Source organism: Lepidochelys kempii, chromosome 7 (assembly GCF_965140265.1).
Source record: "Lepidochelys kempii isolate rLepKem1 chromosome 7, rLepKem1.hap2, whole genome shotgun sequence".
In the NCBI taxonomy this organism is placed as follows: Eukaryota; Metazoa; Chordata; order Testudines; family Cheloniidae; genus Lepidochelys; species Lepidochelys kempii.
In genome coordinates, this window is record NC_133262.1 from 25791311 (window position 1) to 25808830 (window position 17520).

The window sequence follows — 17520 nt, forward strand, 5'->3', positions numbered from 1 at the left end:
TCTCCCTCGGCCACCTCTGTCAATATGGTGCCAAGAGCTGCTATGGTGCCGGCAATACAAGCAGTGGCTTTGGCACCATCCTTTGATCTTGCGGCACCGCTTTTGTAGACGCTGCTCTTGGCACCAAGCCCCCTGAGGTCTCCAGCCTCTATTGCAGTGCCTATCCCAGGGGCACCTTCTCCGTGGAGCCAGCTTGCTCCCTCGGGACACCCTTCGGTGCATCAGCCGATGTCCCAGCAGACTCTGCGTCCATCAACTACACCGGCACCAACTCCTCGTCAGTCGGCTCCACCTCAGTTTTTACAGTCAGAGGAATTAAGGGTGTCCCATGCCCGTAAGTCTCCTCTTCTCGGGACCAGTCTATCACCGAGACCTTTAGCACCCTACCTTCACTACTCCCCTACCACTTCAAGCCCCTCCAATGAAGTGTGGGAGGAAGAGGACGAGGAAGAGGAATACAATGACCAGATGTTTTCCTCTCAATACTCTTCCCAGATTTCAGAGTAGCAACCGTGTTAGTCTGTATCCATAAAAAGAAAAGGAGTACTTGTGGCACCTTAGAGACTAACAAATTTATTAGAGTATAAGCTTTCGTGAGCTACAGCTCACTTCATCGGATGCATACAGTGGAAAATATAGTGGGGAGATTTTATATACACAGAGAACATGAAACTATGGGTGTTACCATACAGACTGTAATGAGAGTGACCAGGAAAGGTGAGCTATTATCAGCAGGAGAACGGGTGGAAGGGAGGGGGGGTAAACCTTTTGTGTGATAAACAAGGTGGGCCATTTCCAGCACTTTACAAGAACAGTGGGAGGGAAAATAAACAAGGGGAAATAGTTTTACTTTGTGTAATGACACATCCACTCCCAGTCTTTATTCAAGCCTAAGTTAATTGCATCAAGTTTGCAAATTAATTCCAATTCAATAGCCTCTTGTTGGAGTCTGTTTTTGAAGTTTTTTTGTTGAAGAATTGCCACTTTTAGGTCTGTAATCGAATGACCAAAGAGATTGAAGTGTTCTCCGACTGGTTTTTGAATGTTATAATTCTTGAGGTCTGATTTGTGTCCATTTATTCTTTTACATAGAGACTGTCCAGTTTGGCCAATGTACATGGCAGAGGGTCATTGCTGGCACATGATGGCATATATCACACTGGTAGATACACAGGTGAACGAGCCTCTAATAGTGTGGCTGATACGATTAGGCCCTATGATCGTGTCCCCTGAATAGATATGTGGACACAGTTGGCAACGGACTTTGTTGCAAGGATAGGTTCCTGGGTTAGTGTTTTTGTTGTGTGGTTGCTGGTGAGTATTTGCTTCAGGTTGGGGGGCTGTCTGTAAGCAAGGACTGGCCTGTCTCCCAAGATCTGTGAGAGTGATGGGTCGTCCTTCAGGATAGGTTGTAAATCCTTGATGATGCATTGGAGAGGTTTTAGTTGGGGGCTGAAGGTGATGGCTAGTGGCATTCTGTTATTTTCTTTGTTAGGCCTGTCCTGTAGTAGGTAACTTCTGGGTCTGTCAATCTGTTTCTTCACTTCAGCAGGTGGGTATTGTAGTTGTAAGAACGGTTGATAGAGATCTTGTAGGTGTTTGTCTCTGTCTGAGCGGTTGGAGCAAATGCGGTTGTATCGTAGAGCTTGGCTGTAGACAATGGATCGTGTGGTGTGATCTGGGTGAAAGCTGGAGGCATGTAGGTAAGTATAGCGCTCAGTAGTTTCTGGTATAGAGTGGTGTTTATGTGACTATCGCTTATTAGCACCGTAGTGTCCAGGAAGTGGATCTCTTATGTGGACTGGTCCAGGCTGAGGTTGATGGTGGGATGGAAATTGTTGAAAGCATGGTGGAATTCCTCAAGGGCTTCTTTCCCTGGGTCCAGATGATGAAGATGTCATCAATGTAGGTCCACCTCACGGCAATCACTGCCTTCCACCATAAGATTAACAACATTACGGTCTTTGCCCATCCAATCACCAAAAGCTTCCTGAAGGGTATCCATACGTTATACCCAGACATGAAACTGCCTGCTGTACCTTGGGATTTACATCTAGTCCTCAAAGCCCTAATTGATAAACCCTTTGAACCGATGGCTACCTGCTCTCTTCTCCACCTATCCATGAAGACCGCCTTCCTCATAGCAATCATGTCTGCCAGACGAGTAGGAGAAATGGGGGCGCTTATGGTGGACCCTCCGTATACCACATTCTTCCGCAATAAGGTCACACTCCACACGCATCCAAAGTTCTTAACTAAGATACTTTTCTTTTCACCTCAATGAATCTATTGTGACAAAGTTCCTCCTCTACCTTGGTGGGTACTGCACTTATTGGCAGATTTGCTCGCCTCAGAAATTCACGACAGCCCTCAGTTTGGCCACTTTCATGGCTCAAATCTGCTGTTTTACTCAGATAACCTCATCACTGGCCAGCATGGGGAAAAGGAAGGTGAACAATCCTCATAGTCTCTGCTGACCCACCATGTGGGTTGGGGAACAGCCCAGAGACCTTCCCCTCTGGTGGAACCCACAGTCCAGGTCAACTCCTCCTGTGTCTGATCAGGAGTTGGGAGGTTTGGGGGGAACCCGGGCCCATCCTCGACTCCGGGTTCCATCCCAGGGCCTTGTGGACTGCAGTTGTCTAGAGTGCCTCCTGGAACAGCTGTGCGACAGCTGCAACTCCCTGGGCTACTTCCCCATGGCCTCCTCCCAACACCTTCTTTATCCTCACCACAGAACCTTTCTCTTGGTGTCTGATAATGCTTGTACTCCTCAGTCCTCCAGTAGTACGCCTTCTCAATCTCAGCTCCTAGCATGCACACCACAAACTGAAGTGAGCACCTTTTTAAACTCAGGTGCCCTGATTAGCCAGCCTCTCCTAATTGATTCTAGCAATTTCTTCTTAATTGGCTCCAGGGGCCCTAATTAGCCTGCCTGCCTTAATTGGTTCCAGCAAGTTCCTGTTTGTTCTGGAACTGCCCCTGTTACCTTATCCGAAACCTCATGCTAATGCCTTAGAAACAACAATGCACGCTCTTGATGTGTGCAGAGCATTATCCTTTTACCTAGATAGAACAAAACCATTTAGAAAACCCCCCAGACTTTTTGTCTCTACTACTCAGCGCTCACAGTGAAATGCTAGCTCTACACAGAGACTTTCCAAATGGATTGCTGACTGCTTACGCCTTTGTTACCAACTCAGGGCAAATACACCCTCCTACATCAATTAGGACACACTCTACCAGAGCTGTCTGCACCTCCATGGCCTTTCTCCGTAATGTCCCTGTGTCCAACATATACAAGGCAGCTACCTGGGCATCGAACCTTTCCTTCGCCAATCACCACGCTCTCATCCACACTGCAGCGTCTGACACCAGATTGGGTAGAGCTGCCTTGTCAACAGCCTTCTTGCCTCATCCAAAGTCCCAACCACCCTAAGGGATACTGCTTTTCAGTCACCTGAAGTGGAGCACCCACAGGGACATCTCTCTCTCGAAGAGGAGGTTACTCAGCCTGTGCAGTAACTGACGTCCTTTGAGATGAGTGTCCCTGTGGGTGCTCCACTACCCGCCCTCCTCCCCTCTACTTCGGAATTCGTAACGCACTCTGTTGTAGAGAAGGAACTGAGGAGCCTGGGCTGTGCACATGCTATTCAAACACTGGCAGCCCAACAAGCAGGCATAGCGTGCCCCCCCACCCCAGCCCAGAGCCTGCACCCCGCACCCAAACCTCCTCCCAGAGCCCAACCCCTCACCCCTGCTGCACCCAACCTTCCTGCCCCAGCCCAAAGCCTTCACCCAGCACCCAAACTCCCTCCCAGAGCCCTGCTCTAGTCGAGAGCCCACACCCAGCATGCAAACTCCCTCTCACAGCCTGATCCCCTCATCCCCTCCTACACCCTGTCACGGCTAATTCCCCACTCTGGCACTTCAAGTGCAGAAGCTGAGGGCCTACAAGGATTCTAAAAATTAATACTGGCCACTCCAGGCTTGTATTAAACTCCCAAGGTTACAGCTTTTTTCTGACCTTGGATTGGTAGATGCTGCCACCACCAAAGTGCAGAACCCCTTTGAGTGCCCAGGAAGGCACACTTGGGAATTCTTTCCTGTGCGGTATCCTCAAGCCCTTTCACTCCCCCTCTGGAAAAGAGCTGGGGGGGGGGGAAGGGAAATCAGTTGTTCCACCAGCTAATTAAACAACATGTGCACAAACCTCTTAAGGCACAAAAATCAAATTCTGTTCTTAAACAAGGTAAATTTTATTAATAACAAAAAGAAAGAAAATACATCTGGGAACTCAGGTTACTGCTAGATTTTAAAAGAGCAACTACAAGGATTAAGCACCAAGAATAGCTTTCCTAAGGTCCATCTTAAAGGTTACAAGCAAAACAAAAGCACCTGGGGTGAGCACAGAGGAATCCACAAGCCATAATGAAATAAAAGGGATAAAGCTAATCACGTCTTCCTAGACATTTCCTGATCTACTTACGTATCTGGGATTTTAAATGAGTAGTTTCTAGATATAATACTGATGATTTTTTCATACCTGGCCCAAGCTTCTTACAGCATAGCAGCTTCCCTGTCCACCTCTCCCAGGGAGAACAACAACAGACAGACAAAAGGGGAGTCTTTTTTCAATTTTAAAAAGTTCTAGCCTTCCCATTGGCTCTTTTGGCCAGGTGCCCACTCACCTCCTTTTACCTATGCATAGCAGTGAGACTCTTAACCCTTTACAAGTAGAGCAATTAGAGAACAGCTACTAAGAGGGATTTTATAGCTACTGGCTGGCTGGGTGTCCATAAAAGGGAGCTACCCCCCTCTCTTCATTTATCATACACCCCAACTCCCTGCCCCAATCAAGGTACCTCACTTTATTTTCATTTTCTTCCCATTACTTATAGGAAGAGGATGAAGAAAAAAAGAATGAAAAACAGGGGAGAGATCAGAGAGAATGTTATTTTTCTTGGCTGGGTCCCGAGTGGGGTGGGCAAAAATGAAGCTGTACACAGGGCCCCACTAACTCTAAATCCACCACTGCAAGCATTATTTCCCCATATGTTTTTAAGGTTGAATTTGAGTCATTTATCCTGCAGGATGCTTAACCCTTTCTGGGTATGTGTCACACAAGGGGATTGGTATTTTTTAATGGAGCTGTATATGAGGGAGAGAAACACCACACCAAATACTGGCTAACTGCTTGGGTTGAAAGGGGTAACCTGGACTCCCCTATATTAGAATTGGAATTGTATTACATTTGTGAAGCAAACTGCATGTTTGAATCCAATATGAGAAGTGGAAATTATATTTGGAATGTAATAAATAGAATATGAAACAGTCATAGTTTGATACTGTACATTTAATTCAATATCTTCAGATTCTAAATATTATCCTAATATTTTTGTGACTGTGTGACAGAAATTCTCTTCAGAAAGATCTCAAAGGGCTGGTCTACACTACCGCACAGGGTCAATCTCAGATACGCAACTTCAGCTACGTGAATAGCGCAGCTGAAAAGTTGACATACTTAGATCTACTTACCGTGGTGTCTTCACTCCTGTAAGTCAACAGCTGATACTCTCCCGTTAACTTCGCTTGCACTCCTCGTTCTGATGGAGTTGACGGGAGAGCACTCAGCGGTCGATTTTTCACATCTATATGAGACACAATAAATTGACCCCTGCTGGATTGATCACTGCCCGCCGATGTGGTGGGTAGTGTAGACAAGCTCAAACAGAGTGTATAATCTGCATTCCTCTGACTGATCCCACTTTTTTGTTAATAGCAGAGTACATCTGAATGTGAACTGTAATCTAATGCCTGCTTCATTCCAACTGCCCAAAACATTACTGCACAATTATGGTCATATGATAGTTTCTGCCCATCAGAATAAAAAACAAAAGATACCATGTTTTACTACATGAGGCAGTGGTAAGTGAAATGGTCACTACAGCAAATGAAAATAGAAAGCATTAGTACACATATCCAGTTTAATGAAGTTGAGTGCTTTGCAATTTTAGGAGCAACATGTAATATCAATAAGTATAAAATGTAGGGAGAGTTTGAGGGGCTTGTTACATGTCTTTATGAGTAAAATAAATATAATACACTGATTGTACAAGAGATATGTATATTTCTCAAATGACAAGAGGTATACTTTGTCCTTTTTGAGGGAATATCACTTGATAAATACAATATTTTTAAATATATAACGGTTCAAATGAAGTAGAGACTACGGGTGAAATTCTGGCTCCATTGAAGTCAATGGCAAAACTCTATCGGAGGATAAAATAGACAATGCATCAAGAAATGGGTCGTCTTCCTCCAAATAAGTGCTGGAAATTTTTTAAATGTCTGACTTGATCAAATGTCTATTGAAGTCATTAGAAAGGCTCCCATTATCTGAATATCTGTAGTAAATTAATGGGAATATGTATGTTTTGCAAGTCCATGAGTTTTTGCAATGATAACTGCAGTTTTATCTAGGCTCTTTTAAACCTCAGCCCAGAGAGAAGGGACCTAACTAATACGGTGCATAGATATATCACTGTTCTTTCACTTCTGGAGTCTTTTATGGCTTTATGGTACAATGACACAATACAGTAACTGATATTAGTATCAGTATAAGATTACCATATAACAGGGAAAAGCAAAGGTTTTTAAAAAATTGTAATACATTTGGAAATCAAACAAGAAAGCAAAATCATTTTTTAAATAACATGTTTGTGACAAACAGCCAAAGTAACAATCCACCTAAAGAATGCACTGATAAAAAATGTCTGAAACACTCATTTGAACCTTTGTTCCAATGTTCATTTAATTTCCTATATCACTGGTCTTGTGAACCCTTTGTCAACAGTAATGTCAAGCATGTTTAGGATCTCAGCCATGCAAACATTTTGCAATGTGAGAGCATCAATAATATTTACACTGACTGACCTAAGAAAGCAGAACTATAGTTTGCTGGCCCAAGTAGTGACAATTTATCAGTTCTGCCCTTTCCACTATAACTGCAGGAAATGCAAATTAGCAGAGATTTTCAGATAGATGAGCTTAATTCAAACAGCCTAATTCAAAAGAACATACAAATAAAAATATATGGCACTTTCTGCTTTAAATTTAAAGCTCATATATTTATGTCTTAATATTGCACAGTTGAAAAAGTATAGAATAAGCACATGACAGCAACAGAATTGAGTGACGGGGCTGAAGAAAATATCTTGCTCATCTTTCTTAAAATGGATGGCAACAGCCACAACGAAAGACAAAAGTTATCATCTCTTCTTGATGTGTTTGTAACTCTCATTAAATTTATGGTTGTGGTGTTTAAGTTGAAATCAGAATCTATGCCACTGGTTTTAATAGAAAGGTGAATGAGAGGATACATTTATGGAAAAATCAAAAATAGGATTTCAAGTGTGACATGGAAATAAGTTTATATGACTGAATCAGTCTCACTCTATCACCATGTCTTTATCTTAAGAAGTTCTCTGTGATAGTTTATTTATAACTAAATAAAAGATTGCTAATCATCCTGGTTGTCCTTCATCTCAGTGGTAATGCCACAATTTAGTATTTGGTATCAGAACATTTGTTAATAAGATTTTTCAGTCTCTCATCCTGTGTATAGTTAGCTGGTTAGAGTTATGATAAAATAACCAGTTTAAATAGGAAGTCTGTGTCATTATGGATTTGAAAAATTAAATGCTAAAAAAAAAATTATGTCAACACTGAAGGAATTATGAAGCACAATGGACAAAAATTTTCCTTCATAAAGTTCTTAGAGACATACAGATGAGAAGTGCTGTGTGCATACAAAGTAAACTTGGTTCAGAATCCTGTACAAAATTTAATTGATTTTAAAAAATTAGTTTTTTCACCATTTTATTTAAACTTTTCTATAATAGAAAGATTTCAACCAGCTCAAATAGAAAGTATGTATTTATTAATATTATTTGGAAGTATAAACTATTCTTTGTAAATCTGCGTCTCTAAATCCCAAGGCAAAACAGAACATCAAAAATTATTGAGAAGGTTTTTGCAAGACAGTTCCAAGTATCTAGCTGCCTCTGATCTCTTTGTCCCTTTGAATGTGGGTACAGACCTGGTCATGCCATTGAGACTGCTCTGGTTACTTTGATAGATAAATCTCATGGAGATGGATAAAAATCTTCTGTATATCTCTCTGGGAAGGAGGCTGTGACCATTTCTTTCAGATGTGACCTCTGCTACTGTCGTCCATGCTGATTGGGATATTGAAGAGGACCTCAAGGAGTTAAATGCCCCCACTCCCATTAAAATTCATTGGGATTTAGGTGCCTGACTCCCTTTAGCCCCTTTGAAAATCCTAGCCATTGTTGGCACCTCAAGATTAGATTACTGTAATATGCTCTACTTTGGGCTGTACTTTTAAATCAATTTGGAAACTGAAGATAATAAGTAAAGCAGCAAGAATTAAGTGGAGTTTCTCATCTTCAGCACATGAAATCAGTGTTCTCTGATCTGTGCTAGCTGCCTGTTTGGTTTCTGGATGCAATTTATTTAATTAAGATGTTATTTCTTTTCTAAATGATCTGAGACCTGCCAGTTTGAGAGGTCACCTCTTTCCCCACGTGAAAGATGAGATCAAGGAGGAATCTTGAGCTGGAGATCCCATGTTATGGATGAGGGATGCCTGGATAGGCTCTCTTCATGTACTGTATAAACCAGGGGTCAGCAACCTTTCAGAAGTGGTGTGCCAAGTCTTCATTTATTCACTTTAATTTAAGGTTTTGCGTGCCAGTAATACATTTTAACATTTTTTAGAAGGTCTCTCTCTATAAGTCTATAATATTATATAACTAAACTATTGTTGTATGTAAAGTAAACAAGGTTTTCAAAATGTTTAAGAAGCTTCATTTAAAATTGAATTAAAATGCTGATCTTACACCGCCAGCCCTCTCAGCCCGCTGCCAGCCTGGGGTTCCGTTCACCTAGGCCGGCTGCAGGCTGAGTGGAGCCTGCGGCCGGGAGCCCAGTTGGCAAGGGGCTGGCAGGCAGAACCCAAGACCGGCAGCAGGCTGAGCGGGGCCAGTGGCCGGGACCCCAGACCGGCAGCGGGATGAGCAGCTCAGCCTGCTGCCACTCAGCCAGCTGCTGGTCTGGGATCCCAGCCCTGCCCACATAGAGTGGGTACCTACCTTCTCCCTGGTTCTAGCCCATTCTCTTCCTCTCTCTCTGCACCAGGGTGGGAGTGCACTGAGCACAGGGCTGGGGATGAAGGAGTAGGCTAGGGCCTGGCCAAGAGCTAGAATGAGGGAGGGGGCTCAGGGTTGGGGCAGGAGGTTTGGGTATGGAGTTCTTACCTGGCAGCTCCCATTTGGTGCAAGGGGTGCAGGTGGGAATGTGGGAGTATGTGTGCAGGAGCTCCCGTTTGGTGCTCAGGGTAGGGGTGAGAATGTGTGGGCTGCAAGAGTCAGGGTGTGGGGGGTGCAGAATTCAGGGCAGAGGGCTGGGGGCATGTGAGGGGGGTGCAGGAGTCAGGGCATGGGGTGTGGGGGGGGCTTGGTATGTGTGGGGGGTGCAGGAGTCAGGGCAGGGGGCTGGGGTGGGGGGGGTATAGGGGTCAGGGCAGAAGGCTGGGGTCATGGGGGTGCTCCCAGCTCCCTGCCCAGAGCGGCACATGGCGGGGGGCTGGAGGGGATATGCCCTGATTCCACCCCCCTTCCCCAGTGCCCTGTCCCCACCTCTTCTTCACCTTCTCCCCGGAGCAGCACACACGCTGCAGCTCCATTTCTCCCCCTCCTCGCAAGGGCCATCAGCTGATCGGCGGCAGGGAGGGAGAGGAGGGGGCGGGGGAGACCTTGCCTGCCCTGCAGCAGCAGCTGGCAGGACCAAGCTTCTTCACCCTGCCCCCGCGGGGGGCGGAGAAGAGTGGGCTGGGGCGGGCAGGATTTTTAATGGCACGCTGCTGACTGTTGGGGTCCCGGCCAGGGTTTGGCAGTGGGCTGAGTGGGGCTGGCGGCTGGGACCTGGCAGGCAGCAGCATGCCATTAAAAGTCTGCTCGCGTGCTGTCTTTGGCACACATGCCATAGGTTGCCGACCCCTGGTATAAACCAAAAGATCCATATGTGGCCAGAAACTTTTGATGGCCCAAGCTGCTTCAGATGAGGCCTTTTTAATGAACTGCATTCTTGATCTTCCAGGAAATGTGACATAAAGTTGATGATGTTTTGCTGTGGTAGACAAGAGATAACTCAGCACCATTAGCCCTAGGCAAAGGGAGATTTAAGGTCAATATATTTTATCAGTCTTTCTTGGCCTGAATCTTGTCAGTGTTACTGAAAAATGTCTGGCTGCGATGTTCTCTAAGTTCTTCTTTAGGGAACATTATCTTCATGGGTTTTTCACAGTCAATGCATCTTAGCAGAGAAATCAGTGCTGAGTAAATTCTATTATAGGAGGAACTATATAGAAAGGAAAATAAAAATAGGGCTGTTAGCAGTATGTTATGTCAATATTAGCATTATTAGGCAGTGATTACTATATAAACCTATCTGCAACAGAGGGTGGGACTGAAACAATCACTTTAATCTGGTCGACTAGAGATGTTTTAGGTTTCATGTGAATGTGTGATGTTGCATGATCCAGTGGGCATGTAGCAAGGAGACCTGGGTTCTATTACATTGTGTGCCATAGATTTACTATGTGATCTTGGACATGCCACTTAACCTCTGTGCCTCAGTTTCCTGATCTGTAAAGTGGGAATAATAAGGCTGACAAACACTTCTAAAGTGAAATCTATGGATGAAAAGTTCTATATAAGTGCTGTGCACTGTTGTTGTTAATTATAATGTTCAGAAGCAATGAACATGGCAAACTATTAAGGAACAGTCTTTTTAGTCCAGCTATTGTATAACAAGACATTAATGAATAATAACTGTGAATCTCAAAGGTCAGTACAAAATATCTTAAAAACTAAACTAGGGAATTCTAAAGTACAGTATACCTTCCATTTTTCATAAGCATTTTAATGTATTTTTTTTCCCGTGGGTCTCATTCTGTACTATTGTAAGTTAAAGCTGCTCAGAATATTATCTACCACTGGCAGCAATTTTCCAATTTATTTGGTAGCTTTCAGTGGCTTTTATCTTGTGAAAAGAAGAAAAATTTATGTTCTGATTGCTTCTATCATTCCTTCATTATTGTAGTGTGTAATCTTGGCAGCTGAAAAAATATCTACTTACAGCTGCTGACTCATTTGGTTATATAACTGAATCTCATTTCCTTAGCTACAGTGTGTGTGTGGGGGGGTGCGAGTGGGCACGTAAAATCCCAAACAAGTGTTTGGAAATGCTCCAAGACAGTTTTTCAAATATATTGTTGCTTACAAGTGATGGAGACCTGTTTTGCATAAGATATTAGGAATATACCTATTGCATTTATTAACAGAAATGCAGAATAACTCTGTGTGTGTGTGTGTGTGTGTGTAAAAATATAAATTCTAGGTACTTTGAAGGTTGATTGAGAACTCCCCCAACAAGTCCAGGGTGTTAATTGAGTTCAATAGCAAGCTAATTTATTCACCTTTATCCATAAATCTAAGGTGCAGTGGACCTAGAGTGCAATTGAGACTACAAGATCATACAAGTCTGTATATTTAAAAAACAATGTTTGATTTGACTGAGCGCTCTCTAGGTATTAGACAACAATACATTTCAGTTCTGCTTTAACCAGGAGAGAAAACCTGCAGTTGAACCTCTTGTTTTTAGGTCTCTGCAAGAACTTTTGCTTTTTCATTTTGTGTAAATTAATTAGAGCAACCGATAAAATCATTTGAATGTTTAATAATTCTGGCCTGATCCTATAAAGGCTTGGGAAGTCCCATTACATTCAGTGGGGATGAAAACGTCTCATATGCATGAGGGTTTGCAGGCCCAAAGTTATTACATATTAAAATAACTATCTTTTGCTCTTATTAACTTTTCTCTATACTTTCTCTTGTCTCATTAACTTTTAAATGAATTGTTAGTTGGTAATAAGACCTGTTCTTTCACTTGATCAAGTAAGTGAAGGCTACAATTCTATAACAACGTACAATACTGTTAGCCATCATTCACAGTGGGAACAACACTGCAAGGTTCTGATTGCCTCTTTTGAGGTGCTGATCACCCTCAGCTACCGTTGTTTTAATTTTACTTTGCAGGAGCAAATAAGAGCACTCTTCGGATTTCTCTCCACCTGTGGCTTTATTCCTCTAAAGCAGGGGCTCCAAACTACAGCCCGCGGGCCGCATCCGGCCCGGGGCTTCCATTTGTCCGGCCCTCCCACCAACAGGGAAGAAGCGAACAGCTAAGTAGGCATGCGGAGCAGGCACAGGGAGGGGCCGCCGGCAGCAGCTCATGCAGGGCGGCAGCACAGCTGAGTTGTGCAGAGGGGTGAGTGCCTCTGGGAGCCAGTGTATTTGTATGATACAAATGTGTGAGGTTTTTAGAAATAAAATTTTAAAAAAAAGTGAAATGATTTTTAATGTAGTGACAAATATTTTGTGTGATTTCACAGTACCTGCATTGATTAACTTTTATACCTGATTTAGAATTTAATGCAACACTCACACAGTAGAGTAGGTTTGTTTTTTTTAATGATTTTGCATATATTTAATTTCTTTCACAGTTGCTTCGGCCCGCGAAGCCCCTTCAAAAATCTAATATGGCCCTCGTCTCATAAAGTTTGGAGACCCCTGCTCTAAAGGGAACTTCCTTTCTTCACTTATCTTAAGACACCCAGTCCTTTAGTGGATCCCGGATGGAGTTGGGAACAGAACCACAATCTTTTTAATGCTTGTCTTCCTGGAAGTGAAACTAGTTCAGCAGTCTAATTTTTTTTTTCTGAGCCAGATAGGCGCCTAATAGGATTTTCAAAAGCACTTAAGCACCTTAATGGGAGTTAGGCACCTATGTGCTTTTTAAAAACCTCAGTAGGCAATACCTGCACCTTTAAGCATCTAAATACTTTTAAAAATCTGGCCCTATGTGAAGTGTACTGCTAAAATTTAATCCATTAGGATCATTTACCTTGTGCCTTTATTACAATTTTTTTTTTTGGAAAAAAAATATAATCCAGAAATTGACAGAAAATATGCCAATATAGTATTTCCTTTTAAAGAAAAGGAGGACTTGTGGCACCTTAGAGACTAACCAATTTATTAGAGCATAAGCTTTCGTGAGCTAACTGAACTGTGTCCCGATGAAGGGAGCTGTAGCTCACGAAAGCTTATGCTCTAATAAATTGGTTAGTCTCTAAGGTGCCACAAGTCCTCCTTTTCTTTTTGCGAATACAGACTAACACGGCTGTTACTCTGAAACCTGTCATTATTTCCTTTTATTAATTTTTCTATATTAGTCTGCTTTATTTAAAAAGTTGCTAAGTAAAAGCAAGATATTTTTATGGGTATTTGCTATTTGACTTTTTCCTCTCTGTCAAGTCCTTAACAAAACTATAATATTACAATGGGAATAGAATTTCTGAGACCAAAATTATCCTGTTATACTTTAAGAAGTCTAAATACGCTGTTTGTGCATGATAAAAACAAGTTTGGTCTTGATATGCTTAAGGGCCTGAACCTGCAAAGACTTATTCAGATGATAGTCTGATGACTTTATTTATTTACCTGAACAAGGTTTTCTGGGTAAAGCAATGAAGCATTGTTTTGAATATATGATGTTTCCATATTATTCATATTTTCTTTAAATGGCCAGGCAAACTACAGTGATTAGCTGTTATGATTGGTGAAGAAATTGACAAAGGTTCAGTTTTTATCGTAAATAACATAAAATTGGATTCATTCTTGTAGTAGATATAGATGTGAACTATGTAGATGCCCTGAGTTAGGATTAAGAACACCTGTAACATTAAATCTAGAAGTACAATTTACAAGCCTTTCCAAATTTCAGAGTAGCAGCTGCGTTAGTCTGTATTCGCAAAAAGAAAAGGAGTACTTGTGGCACCTGAGACTAACAAATTTATTTCAGCATAAGTTTTCGTGAGCTACAGCTCCCTTCATTGGGACACAGTTCAGTTAATCATGTTGTTTGCACTTCTGTATAGAATCATAATACTTTATTGAAATATAAATATTCTGAATATGTTTTTATTAAAGCTTTCACAAATGCATCCTCCTTAAACAGGGATTAAGGTTTCATTCCTCTATATCTATACTTTCTCATTTTGAATCATGTGACCCGCAAAGGCATGCATTTGAGCCTTGAATATGTTACCTCTGTGAGGAGCCTCAGGATGTGTTTTAAGGAGAGTTTAGTGTCTATAGGGCAGTCCTCGTTCCTCTACTAACACTTTGGAAAAGCACTGAAGGTGACTGAAGCTAAGTGTTTACTCAAGCATTCTGGAAGTATGATTTTTTAAAAAAAAGTCTCCTTGGCTGGTGTGATGGGGCGGACCGGCCCCACACTGGGACTGAGAGGGTTAATCCTTCCCTCTTAGCAGAGAAAGCCATGCCCCTGAGGCTCTGCTGGGCATGCTTCAACCGGAAGTCAGGTGTAAAAGCCTGCAGAGCTGCTCAGTCAGGGTTGGCAGCCGAGGAGAAAAGATACTCAGTGGAGGCTCCCGCCCAGGAGCAATTACAACCCTTACCGGGGAGAGCTGAGGAGCCAGAAACCAGGACCAGAGACTCGCAGCTATTGGAACCCCAGGGAATGTTGGCTGCTGAGGAACCTGGAGACCCAGATGCCACAGGGACTACGGCGACTGGAAGACTGATGGGAAGGGACCAACCACTGCGAGGTCAGCGTGTTTCAGTAGGATTCCCTGCTGACCCAGAGGCGGATCCACCCCTGCCACTGACAGGGTGCTGGGTTGGAGCCTGGTGAAGGCGGGTGGGCCCAGGCTCCCCCACCAGAGGTCACTAACCGCCCCCCTTTTTGCTACAACATAGTCACTCGATCCCTCTCTTTTACCAAAGGAGATAGTATATGGACTCCGGCCTCTAGGCCAAGCTATCCCACTAGGGGAAGAGAATTTAGAAGGTCTCTGGCCATTGGGCCACACTGCTGTAGAAGCGTAGTATATGGACTTGGGCCACTAGGCCTCGCTATCCCCCTAGGGGAAGAGAATTTAGAGGGACTCTGGCCATTGGGTCACACTGCTGTAGAAGCATAGTATATGGATTCAGGCTGCTAGGCTGTGTTATCCCACTAGGGGAAGAGAATTGAGAGGGACTCTGGCCATTAGGCCACACGATACTGACTACCAGAGGGGTAGTAGAACTGATGTAAACGCAGAGAGGCTGCGTTACCCTTTCTCTCCCCGAACCAAAGGGGTTGACGAGGTACAAAACCCCCCACAGCTGGAAAAAAGATTAAGACCGGGTCTATGCTGTAAACTTACATAGGTATAACTACGTCACTCACAAGTATGAAATTCACATTCCTGTTATACTGACCTAACCCCTCGTATAGACAGCACTATGGCAATGGGAGGGCTTTGCCCATCGACATAGCTACCACTTCTTGTGGAGATGGATTAACTACAACGACAGGAGAAGCTTTCCTGTTGGTGCAGTAGCATCTTCACTGAAGCGCTACAGTGATGCTGCTGTACTGGTGTAGTGTTTTAAGTGTAGACCTCACACACCTTAGTGTGAAATTCTGGCCTCACTAGTTTGAATGAAAGTTATTCCTTTGATTTCAATGGAGTCAGGATTTCCTTCTAAGAGTTAGGGTCCTTAATGTGTGAGGACTGTTATATGATTTAATAAGTTTACACTCTTTGCTTCTGCAATAGAATCGATGAGGGGGAAAATCTTATTTTGCTCAGTATGTTAATTGGTGTACTAGAATTTTTAGCAGGCGATAAATGCAACTCCAGGGTGCTCATAAGCCAAATTCTGGCTTTCTTTACCTTTACTCATTCCCCAAAAAAGGGATAACTAATGCAGCAGATGTACCTTGGTTTTCATCTTTATCCTTGTTGGCATTAAGCCCCCGTCTGGCCAGCTGCACAGACAACTTGTGACAAAAGCATGAGTAATCTGATCTACAGAAGGTGTATAGTGATCATGAGTGTATGGACTGGGGGATGGGTTTGGTTTTTGTTAATATAACAATTGGCCCCACATCACCTAAATGGGTGCCTGGATGCTCTTCCACCATTCAGTTCACAGCGACTCCTATAAAGGGTTGTAAAGACTTGTAAAGGGTTTACCTCTTGTGAACTTTAAGTTAGGATGGGTGTAGCAGTTTTACTCTACAGCTACTTTCCTGACAATGGCTTTTCAGGTGTGTATATATATACTAGTTGTTATAAGAAGTTTAATTTCACTCAAGAGCTGCTTGTCAAACACATTTGTTTAGCTTCTCTGACAAATATTTTCTCAATAGTTGATCTTTCATTCATATTTTAGGCTTTTTTATTGTAACTTTTTTCTATTTTTGTTATAGTTCTGTTATCACATAAGAATCTACCTGTATATTTTAAAAAAGCTTCCTATGTTAAAATCACATTTCACATAGTAACAAAATTGCAAAAACATGACTACCCCTTTTATTTATTGGAATTTATCAATCCAGTGTTGTTGTGCATGGTCAGATTGCCTAGCTCATGTGATGTCAGAAGGCAGACCTAGCCCTGAAGGAAAGAAGAAACAAAATTAAAAGAAATTAGAAAAATCATAAAGTAGCAAAAAACCCAGCACCTTCCCTCCACCCCGCAAAAGACCAAGAAAATGTCCAACTACAGATTCAAGGATGACATTTGTCTGTCATCTTTCTTCCACTTTTATTAACACACTGAAATTTCTTTTTTGATGTCATTTGTTTTGTTTAACAAATTTGTACTAAAAATGTTACACAGTTAAAAATAAACATTTTGAATCAGTTATAACCATAAAATTCAGGCTACTTGTTTTTTACTTCTCCAGTGTTCATAACACCATCTTTATATTCCTGAAAGTTTTCTTTCCTTCCTAGTTTCTTTGTCTTGCTTCAGTTGACAAGCATTGGTGATTTTTGTCCGTGCTTCCAACTGAGCTACAATGAACCAGTCTCATTTTGTTTACTTACATGTTAATTCAACAGTAGCATCAATGATGTCAACCTCTCTGGCAGTTGTGTGTGTGTGTTTTCAGTTGTGTTAATTCAAAGTAGTAGATTTATTTTAAAAGTGCATATTTAGAATTCAGTTTCAAATTTAGCAGATTATGATGGTTTGAGTAGGTTAGTCTTGACCCTAAACTACTTAGCAGTTTGCACTGGGTTGTCATTAGATTCTTATTTTTCTTTAAAAATAAATAAATAAAATCCTCATGGGTTTTGTCCAGTTTTATTCTAAAGCATTTTGGCATGAGATCAAAAGTGTGGAGGTGAATCAATTACAATTTACATTGGTGAAGTTTTTTTTTTTAAACACTCTGCACACCTAGTTGTCACCTACCACCCCCCACTTCAACTAATACAGGGTATCATCAAGCAACTACAATCCATCCTGAAAAATCTTGAACCCCTTCTTTTGGCTTTGAAACAACCCGCCAA

General features: G+C 42.4%; 1 protein-coding gene across 2 annotated transcripts in view; it reads left to right on the forward strand.

Moving 5' to 3' along the window:
- ARHGEF3 (Rho guanine nucleotide exchange factor 3) overlaps positions 1-17520 on the forward strand; it is a 312788-nt gene that overhangs the window by 165917 nt on the left and 129351 nt on the right. Inside the window, exon 1 of one of the 2 annotated variants that reach the window (XM_073351505.1) lies at positions 12354-12414. The exons of the other annotated variant lie outside the window; for it this stretch is intronic. Coding sequence (XP_073207606.1) covers positions 12379-12414 — 36 coding nt within the window. The 5' untranslated portion in view covers positions 12354-12378. Of the gene's footprint in view, positions 1-12353; positions 12415-17520 lie in introns of those variants that run through there. 2 annotated transcript variants of the gene reach the window in all.